Consider the following 10000-nt stretch of genomic DNA (forward strand, 5'->3'; position numbering starts at 1 on the left):
GTCCTACCTGTACCAGCAGCTGGATGACAAGGTGAGTCCTACCTGTACCAGCAGCTGGATGACAAGGTGAGTCCTACCTGTACCACCAGATGGATGACAAGGTGAGTCTTACCTGTACCACCAGATGGACAATAAGGTGAGTCTTACCTGTACCAGCAGCTGGATGACAAGGTGAGTCTTACCTGTACCAGCAGATGGATGATAAGGTGAGTCTTACCTGTACCAGCAGCTGGATGACAAGGTGAGTCTTACCTGTACCAGCAGATGGATGATAAGGTGAGTCTTACCTGTACCAGCAGCTGGATGACAAGGTGAGTCTTACCTGTACCAGCAGATGGATGATAAGGTGAGTCTTACCTGTACTAGCAGCTGGATGACAAGGTGAGTCTTACCAGCTTGGACGCTTTAGTTCTGTTCTGAGTGTGTGATTAAAGATCTGCTGATTCATGTTTTAGGACGATGAGATCAACCATCACAGTCAGACGGTGGAGAAACTCAAACAGCAGCTGATTGATCAGGACGAGGTGAGTCTCACCTGAGCGTTACAACCTCACCTGTATACACCTCCACAATGTGTCTATGTAACCATCATCCCTCCACATCTTCATCATCCCTTCATCCAGCTGCTGGTGTCGAACCGGCAGGACTACGAGCGTGTGCAGGAGGAGCTGTCGCGGCTGCACAGGGACAGCGACTCGGCCAAAGACGAGGTGAAGGAGGTGCTGCAGGCGCTGGAGGAGCTCGCCGTCAACTACGACCACAAGAGCCAAGAAGTGGAGAGCAAGAACCGCTGTAACGAACAGCTGAACGAGGAGCTAGCACACAAAACTGTGAGTCCACATTAACAAACCAGGGTCAGGACGGTAGAACGTTAGGATGTTAGGACAATGTTAGGACGTTAACATGGTAGGACGTTAGGATGGTAGGGTGTTAGGACGTTAAGACGGTAGGACGTTAGGATGGTAGGGTGTTAGGACGTTAAGACGGTAGGACGTTAGGATGGTAGGGTCTTAGGACGTTAAGACGGTAGGACGTAAGGATGGTAGGGTGTTAGGACGTTAAGACGGTAGGACGTAAGGATGGTAGGGTGTTAGGACGTTAGGATGGTAGGACGTTAGGATGGTATGGTGTTAGGACGTTAAGACAGTAGGACGTTAGGATGGTAGGGTGTTAGGACGTTAGGATTGTAGGACGTTAGGATGGTATGGTGTTAGGACGTTAAGACGGTAGGACGTTAGGATGGTAGGGTGTTAGGACGTTAAGACGGTAGGACGTTAGGATGGTAGGGTGTTAGGACGTTAAGACGGTAGGACGTTAGGATGGTAGGGTGTTAGGACGTTAAGACGGTAGGATGTTAGGATGGTAGGGTGTTAGGACGTTAAGACGGTAGGACGTAAGGATGGTAGGGTGTTAGGACGTTAAGACGGTAGGACGTTACGATGGTAGGGTGTTAGGACAATGTTAGGATGTTAAGATGTTAGGATGGTAGGGTGTTAGGACGTTAAGACGGTAGAATGGTAGGGTGTTAGGACGTTAAGACGGTAGGACGTTAGGATGGTAGGGTGTTAGGACGTTAAGACGGTAGGACGTTAGGATGGTAGGGTCTTAGGACGTTAAGACGGTAGGACGTAAGGATGGTAGGGTGTTAGGATGTTAAGACGGTAGGACGTAAGGATGGTAGGGTGTTAGGACGTTAGGATGGTAGGATGTTAGGATGGTATGGTGTTAGGACGTTAAGACAGTAGGACGTTAGGATGGTAGGGTGTTAGGACGTTAGGATTGTAGGACGTTAGGATGGTATGGTGTTAGGACGTTAAGACGGTAGGACGTTAGGATGGTAGGGTGTTAGGACGTTAAGACGGTAGGACGTTAGGATGGTAGGGTGTTAGGACGTTAAGACGGTAGGACGTTAGGATGGTAGGGTGTTAGGACGTTAAGACGGTAGGATGTTAGGATGGTAGGGTGTTAGGACGTTAAGACGGTAGGACGTAAGGATGGTAGGGTGTTAGGACGTAAAGACGATAGGACGTTAGGATGGTAGGGTGTTAGGACGGTAGGACGTTATGATGTTAGGGTGTTAGGACGTTAAGACGGTAGAACGTTAGGATGGTAGGGTGTTAGGACGTTAAGACGGTAGGACGTTAGGATGGTAGGGTGTTAGGACAATGTTAGGATGTTAAGATGGTAGGACGTTAGGATGGTAGGGTGTTAGGACGTTAGGACGTTAGGATGGTAGGGTGTTAGGACGTTAAGACGGTAGGACGTTAAGATGGTAGGACGTTAGGATGGTAGGGTGTTAGGACGTTAAGACGGTAGGACGTTAGGATGGTAGGGTGTTAGGACAATGTTAGGATGTTAAGATGGTAGGACGTTAGGATGGTAGGGTGTTAGGACGTTAAGACGGTAGGATGGTAGGGTGTTAGGACGTTAAGACGGTAGGACGTTAGGATGGTAGGGTGTTAGGACGTTAAGACGGTAGGACGTTAAGATGGTAGGACGTTAGGATGGTAGGGTGTTAGGATGTTAAGACGGTAGGACGTTAGGATGGTAGGGTGTTAGGACGTTAAGACGGTAGGATGGTAGGGTGTTAGGACGTTAAGACGGTAGAGCGTTAGGATGGTAGGGTGTTAGGACGTTAAGACGGTAGAACGTTAGGATGGTAGGGTGTTAGGACGTTAACATGGTAGGACGTTATGATGGTAGGGTGTTAAGACGTTAAGACGGTAGAACGTTAGGATAGTAGGGTGTTAGGACGTTAAGACGGTAGGATGGTAGGGTGTTAGGACGTTAAGACGGTAGGACGTTAAGATGGTAGGACGTTAGGATGGTAGGGTGTTAGGACGTTAAGACGGTAGGACGTTAGGATGGTAGGGTGTTAGGACAATGTTAGGATGTTAAGATGGTAGGACGTTAGGATGGTAGGGTGTTAGGACGTTAAGACGGTAGGATGGTAGGGTGTTAGGACGTTAAGACGGTAGGACGTTAGGATGGTAGGGTGTTAGGACGTTAAGACGGTAGGACGTTAAGATGGTAGGACGTTAGGATGGTAGCGTGTTAGGACGTTAAGACGGTAGGACGTTAAGATGGTAGGACGTTAGGATGGTAGGGTGTTAGGACAATGTTAGGATGTTAAGATGGTAGGACGTTAGGATGGTAGGGTGTTAGGACGTTAAGACGGTAGGACGTTAGGATGGTAGGGTGTTAGGACGTTAAGACGGTAGGACGTTAAGATGGTAGGACGTTAGGATGGTAGGGTGTTAGGATGTTAAGACGGCAGGACATTAGGATGGTAGGGTGTTAGGACGTTAAGACGGTAGGATGGTAGGGTGTTAGGACGTTAAGACGGTAGAACGTTAGGATGGTAGGGTGTTAGGACGTTAAGACGGTAGGATGGTAGGGTGGTAGGGTGTTAGGACATTAAGACGGTAGGACGTTAGGATGGTAGGGTGTTAGGACGTTAAGACGGTAGAACGTTAGGATGGTAGGGTGTTAGGACGTTAACATGGTAGGACGTTATGATGGTAGTGTGTTAGGACGTTAAGACGGTAGGACGTTAGGATGGTAGGGTGTTAGGATGTTAAGACGGTAGGACGTTAGGATGGTAGGGTGTTAGGACGTTAGGACGTTAAGACGGTAGAACATTAGGATGGTAGGGTGTTAGGACGTTAACATGGTAGGACGTTATGATGGTAGGGTGTTAGGATGTTAAGACGATAGGACGTTAGGATGGTAGGGTGTTAGGACGTTAAGACGGTAGGACGTAAGGATGGTAGGGTGTTAGGACGTTAAGACGGTAGGACGTTAGGGTGTTAGGACCGTAAGACGATAGGACATTATGATGGTAGGGTGTTAGGACGTTAAGACGATAGGACGTTAGGATGGTAGGGTGTTAGGACGTTAATACGGTAGGACGTTAGGATGGTAGGGTGTTAAGACGTTAAGACGGTAGGACGTAAGGATGGTAGGGTGTTAGGACAATGTTAGGATGTTAAGATGGTAGGACGTTAGGATGGTAGGGTGTTAGGACAATGTTAGGATGTTAAGATGGTAGGACGTTAGGATGGTAGGGTGTTAGGACGTTAGGATGGTAGGGTGTTAGGATGTTAAGACGGTAGGACGTTAAGACGGTAGGACGTTAGGATGGTAGGGTGTTAGGACGTTAAGACGGTAGGACGTTAGGACGTTAAGACGGTAGGACGTTAGGATGGTAGGGTGTTAGGACGTTAAGACGGTAGAACATTAAGACGGTAGGACGTTAGGATGGTAGGGTGTTAGGACGTTAAGACGGTAGGACGTTAGGACGTTAAAACGGTAGGACGTTAGGATGGTAGGGTGTTAGGACGTTAGGGTATTAGGACGTAAGGATGGTAGGGTGTTAGGACGTTAAGACGGTAGGACGTTAGGATGGTAGGGTGTTAGGACGTTAAGACGTTATGATGGTAGGGTGTTAGGATGTTAAGAAGGTAGGACGTTAGGATGGTAGGGTGTTAGGACGTTAAGACGGTAGGACGTTAGGACGTTAGGATGGTAGGGTGTTAGGACTTTAAGACGGTAGGATGGTAGGACGTTAGGATGGTAGAGTGTTAGGACGTTGAGACGTTAGGATGGTAGGACGTTAGGATGGTAGGGTATTAGGACGTTAAGACGGTAGGATGGTAGGACGTTAGGATGGTAGGGTGTTAGGACGTTAAGACGGTAGGATGGTAGGACGTTAGGACGTTAAGACAGTAGGACGTTAGGATGGTAGGGTGTTAGGACGTTAAGACGGTAAGACGTTATGATGGTAGGGTGTTAGGACGTTAAGAAGGTAGGACGTTAGGATGGTAGGGTGTTAGGACGTTAAGACGGTAGGACGTTAGGATGGTAGGGTGTTAGGACGTTAAGACGGTAGGACGTTAGGATGGTAGGGTGTTAGGACGTTAAGACGGTAGGACGTTAGGATGGTAGGGTGTTAGGATGTTAAGACGTTAGGATGGTAGGGTGTTAGGACGCTAAGACGGTAGGACGTTAGGATGGCAGGGTGTTTGGACGTTAAGACGGTAGGATGTTAGGACGTTAGGATGGTAGGGTGTTAGGACGTTAAGACGGTAGGATGGTAGGACGTTAGGATGGTAGGGTGTTAGGACGTTAAGACGTTAGGATGGTAGGACGTTAGGATGGTAGGGTATTAGGACGTTAAGACGGTAGGATGGTAGGACGTTAGGATGGTAGGGTGTTAGGACGTTAAGACGGTAGGATGGTAGGACGTTAGGACGTTAAGACAGTAGGACGTTAGGATGGTAGGTTGTTAGGACGTTAAGACGGTAGGATGGTAGGACGTTAGGATGGTAGGGTGTTAGGACGTTAAGGCGGTAGAACGTTAAGACGGTAGGACGTTAGGATGGTAGGGTGTTAGGACGTTAGGGTATTAGGACGTAAGGATGGTAGGGTGTTAGGACGTTAAGACGGTAGGACGTTAGGATGGTAGGGTGTTAGGACGGTAGGATGATAGGACGTTAGGATGGTAGGGTGTTAGGACGTTAAGACGGTAGGATGGTAGGATGGTAGGATGGTAGGGTGTTAGGACGTTAAGACGGTAGGATGGTAGGACGTTAGGACGTTAAGACAGTAGGACGTTAGGATGGTAGGGTGTTAGGACGTTAAGACGGTGGGATGGTAGGACGTTAGGATGGTAGGGTGTTAGGAAGTTAAGACGGTGGGATGGTAGGACGTTAGGATGGTAGGGTGTTAGGACGTTAAGACGGTAGGATGGTAGGACGTTAGGATGGTAGGGTGTTAGGACGTTAAGACGGTAGGACGTTGGGACCCTTTCAAACGACATCCAGGGTGGGGGATATTACTGATTGTCTCGATCATTTTGGAAGTGATCGGTCTGATTGTTGTAAACATATAAACACTGCGGGGACTCGTGGCGTGCTGCGTGCTGGATGTACCGGCGCTGCGAGGACTACATTGTAGGGATTTGGCTGTAACAGGTTTGGTTATTAATTATTAATATTAATAAAGATTATCAATAAACATCAATAATAAACGGGGCACCACCCTGGAATCAGGGACCAATAACCAAAACGTTAATATAGTCTCATTATATATGCTAAACTATCAATTTGGAACCTTGATTAATAATTAAATTAATAACTATAACCAAAATAGATAGTAAAGGTTGAAGGATATCGGAGTTCTTGACATAGCAGAGGTTGGCATTATTCACTCTTGTGCAACATTAAAGAGACCAGCATGTATATTCCACAAACATTTATTTACATGATAATAAAGGTTTAAAACACAATATTAATCTAACTAAATAACTAAACTAAACAAACCAAACACAGTGTGTGTGTGTGTGTGTGTGTGTGTGAGTGAGAGAGAGAGAGAGAGCGAGAGAGAGAGAGAGGGAGAGAGAGACATAAGATGGCTTCTTGTCTCAAGATGTCTAGCTACAGACATCAGGGGCGAGCACTGTAAAACTACAAAGATGGCGGGATCAAAGATGGCCGTCAGCATGTCACCACATGACCTCTTTGTTCTTCAGAACACATGTGCTCAGGAAGGACAGAGAGGGGGGTGATGTGGGGGTTAAGATTATCTGAAGCTGTATGTTTATGTTTAACTAATTCACAGTTTCTGTATGTGATCTTAATGTGTGTTAGATAATGCAGTAGGTTAGAAAAGATGGTTAGTTTGCATGCAAGACCTTGTCTATGTGAAGCATAAACTAAACACATCAGATGTGGCGAAGCCAGCTACCCAAATCTTAACTACAAATAATATCACAACAGTCAAACTCAATGAATAACATTAAACCAAATCAATACAAGTACATTCTAGAAATCAAAGTTGAACAGTCTTGCTCAGCCATGTGCGATTGCTAATGCTAAGGTAAGCCCAGTACGTTACCAATCCATGGAAGAAAAGGGTTTGTAATTCCATGTGTTGAAGTTGTGGTTCCAAGTCAAAGATGTCGTCTTTGCTGTGCTCCAATAAAGTTGTGTAGATTGGTTAGCTTGGTGCTAACTTCCTTGCGGTTGTTGCTTGAAGTTAGTAGGTAAGAAGGCAGGCTCTCGCGTCTTCTGCCTGAGAAGATCCTTGTGTTCCAATGGCTGTTTCCTAACAGGCCATTGATCAGAGCTTTGCAGCTGGAGAGCAGCAGCTCACCTCAAGCAGGTCAGCTTGGGTGAGAAGGTGAAGAAAGAGAGAAAGAGGAGGAACAAAGAGATTCCTCCGGTTTTGTCCTGGGTGAATTTCACACCTAGGTGTGAATGCTAGAGTAGCCAATGGCGACTGAGCTGAGTCCACAGCCAATGGCTGCATGACTCAAGGATCCTGAGAAGCGTAGTTCATTGTCTTTGCCACCAGAAATGGTAGGTCCCTACAACGTGAACGGTAGAATGAGGAGGGATCGAGTGTTCAGGGACCTCCTCACCCACAATCTCCTCGATATCTGTGTCAGAAATATTCCTCGGTAGTTGATTCACCGCAAAGATCCACCGATCAACAAACTAATTTCTATACAGAAACATTCACGAGGTGCTTTACATCGATCATTTCTGGTTGAATGGCGTTTAGCGGGCGGGACGTGAGGCCGATCCACGTGAGCACATTTCCTGGTTGATTTGGGATTTATAAAAGGAAACACTGGCAGGCATTTTTATAATCTGGATATTTTTGGCGTACTTACATTTTCTCATTTGTACGTACGTAAACGTTTAGTGTGGATCCTACGCCTGTTTTCTAAATGAGACGCCGGCTCTTCTTCTTCTGTGTTTCCAGGTGAGTCTGGAGGCCGTTCAGAGGGAGTTGTCCACCCTGCAGGAGGTCAGTTCTCATCATAAGAAGAGGTCAGCGGACATCCTCGTTCTGCTGCTCAGAGACCTCAGTGACATCGGCAGTGTCCTCGGTACCACCGACCTCCGAGCTGTAAGACTGCAACTCTTCTTCTACTCTTCACATTTACATGTTGACTCCTGAAACTCTTCTTAGTCTCTCAGCGTCACGTCAGAGTCTCTCGGCGTCACGTCGAAGACTCTCGGCGTCACGTCAGAGTCTCTCAGCGTCACGTCAGAGTTTCAGTGTCAGTCTCTCGGCATCTCGTCAGAGACTCTCGGCGTCACGTCAGAGTCTCTCAGTGTCACGTCATAGTCTCTCGGCGTCACGTCAGAGTCTCACGGCGTCACGTCAGAGTCTCACGGCGTCATGTCAGTCTCTCCGTGTCACGTCAGAGTCTCACGGCGTCACGTCAGTCTCTCCGCGTCACGTCAGAGTCTCTCCGCGTCGAGTCAGAGACTTAGTGTCACGTCAGAGTCTCTCCGCGTCACGTCAGAGTCTTTCGGCGTCACGTCAGAGTCTCACGGCGTCACGTCAATCTCTCCGTGTCAAGTCAGAGTCTCTCAGCGTCACGTCACAGATACGTGTCACGTCAGAGAGTCAGTGTCAGAGTCTCAGTGTCAGAGTCTCTCAGCGTCACGTCAGAGTTTCAGTGTCAGTCTCTCGGCATCTCGTCAGAGACTCTCGGCGTCACGTCAGAGTCTCTCAGTGTCACGTCATAGTCTCTCGGCGTCACGTCAGAGTCTCTCGGCGTCACGTCAGAGTCTCACGGCGTCACGTCAGAGTCTCACGGCGTCATGTCAGTCTCTCCGTGTCACGTCAGAGTCTCACGGCGTCACGTCAGTCTCTCCGCGTCACGTCAGAGTCTCTCCGCGTCGAGTCAGAGACTTAGTGTCACGTCAGAGTCTCTCCGCGTCACGTCAGAGTCTTTCGGCGTCACGTCAGAGTCTCACGGCGTCACGTCAGTCTCTCCGTGTCAAGTCAGAGTCTCTCAGCGTCACGTCACAGATACGTGTCACGTCAGAGAGTCAGTGTCAGAGTCTCAGTGTCAGAGTCTCTCAGCGTCACGTCACAGACTCCGTGTCACGTCAGAGTCTCTCCGTGTCACGTCAGAGTCTCTCAGCGTCACGTCAGAGTCTCTCAGCGTCACGTGAGAGTCTCTCAGCGTCACGTCAGAGTCTCTCCGCGTCACGTCAGAGTCTCTCCGCGTCACGTCAGAGTCTGTCAGCGTCACGTCAGAGTCTGTCAGCGTCACGTCAGAGTCTCTGTGTCACGTCAGAGTCTCTCAGCGTCACGTCAGAGTCTCTCCGTGTCACGTCAGAGTCTCCGCGTCACGTCAGAGTCTCTCCGTGTCACGTCAGAGTCTCTCAGCGTCACGTCAGAGTCTCTCCATGTCACGTCAGAGTCTCTCAGCGTCACGTCAGAGTCTCTCAGCGTCACGTCACAGATACGTGTCACGTCAGAGAGTCAGTGTCAGAGTCTCAGTGTCAGAGTCTCTCAGCGTCACGTCACAGACTCCGTGTCACGTCAGAGTCTCTCCGTGTCACGTCAGAGTCTCTCAGCGTCACGTCAGAGTCTCTCAGCGTCACGTGAGAGTCTCTCAGCGTCACGTCAGAGTCTCTCCGCGTCACGTCAGAGTCTCTCCGCGTCACGTCAGAGTCTGTCAGCGTCACGTCAGAGTCTGTCAGCGTCACGTCAGAGTCTCTCAGTGTCACGTCAGAGTCTCTCAGCGTCACGTCAGAGTCTCTCCGTGTCACGTCAGAGTCTCCGCGTCACGTCAGAGTCTCTCCGTGTCACGTCAGAGTCTCTCAGCGTCACGTCAGAGTCTCTCCATGTCACGTCAGAGTCTCTCAGCGTCACGTCAGAGTCTCTCAGCGTCACGTCAGAGTCTCTCAGCGTCACGTCAGAGTCTCTCGGTGTTACGGCAGAGTCTCAGTGTCAGAGTCTCTCGGCGTCACGTCAGAGTCTCTCAGCGTCACGTCAGAGTCTCCGCGTCACGTCAGAGTCTCTCCGTGTCATGTCAGAGTCTCTCCGTGTCACGTCAGAGTCTCTCAGCGTCACGTCAGAGTCTCAGTGTCAGAGTCTCTCGGCGTCACGTCAGAGTCTCTCCGTGTCACGTCAGAGTCTCTCAGTGTCACGTCATAGTCTCTCGGCGTCACGTCAGAGTCTCAGTGTC

General features: G+C 49.0%; 1 protein-coding gene and 1 long non-coding RNA gene across 4 annotated transcripts in view; one reads left to right on the plus strand and one right to left on the minus strand.

The window, feature by feature from the left end:
• LOC141782012 (kinesin heavy chain-like) overlaps positions 1 to 10000 on the plus strand; it is a 159754-nt gene that overhangs the window by 42021 nt on the left and 107733 nt on the right. For all 3 annotated transcript variants that reach the window (XR_012597007.1, XR_012597006.1, XM_074658032.1), the window contains exons 13-15: positions 456 to 524; positions 624 to 830; positions 7771 to 7917. Coding sequence is in view for 1 of the 3 variants with exons in the window: in XM_074658032.1 (XP_074514133.1) it covers positions 456 to 524; positions 624 to 830; positions 7771 to 7917 (423 nt within the window). In the remaining 2 variants the exon portion in view is untranslated. The remainder of the gene's footprint in view (positions 1 to 455; positions 525 to 623; positions 831 to 7770; positions 7918 to 10000) is intronic.
• LOC141782013 (uncharacterized) overlaps positions 1 to 10000 on the minus strand; it is a 125486-nt gene that overhangs the window by 8962 nt on the left and 106524 nt on the right. The window lies entirely within an intron of this gene.

Source organism: Sebastes fasciatus, chromosome 14 (genome assembly GCF_043250625.1).
Source record: "Sebastes fasciatus isolate fSebFas1 chromosome 14, fSebFas1.pri, whole genome shotgun sequence".
In the NCBI taxonomy this organism is placed as follows: Eukaryota; Metazoa; Chordata; class Actinopteri; order Perciformes; family Sebastidae; genus Sebastes; species Sebastes fasciatus.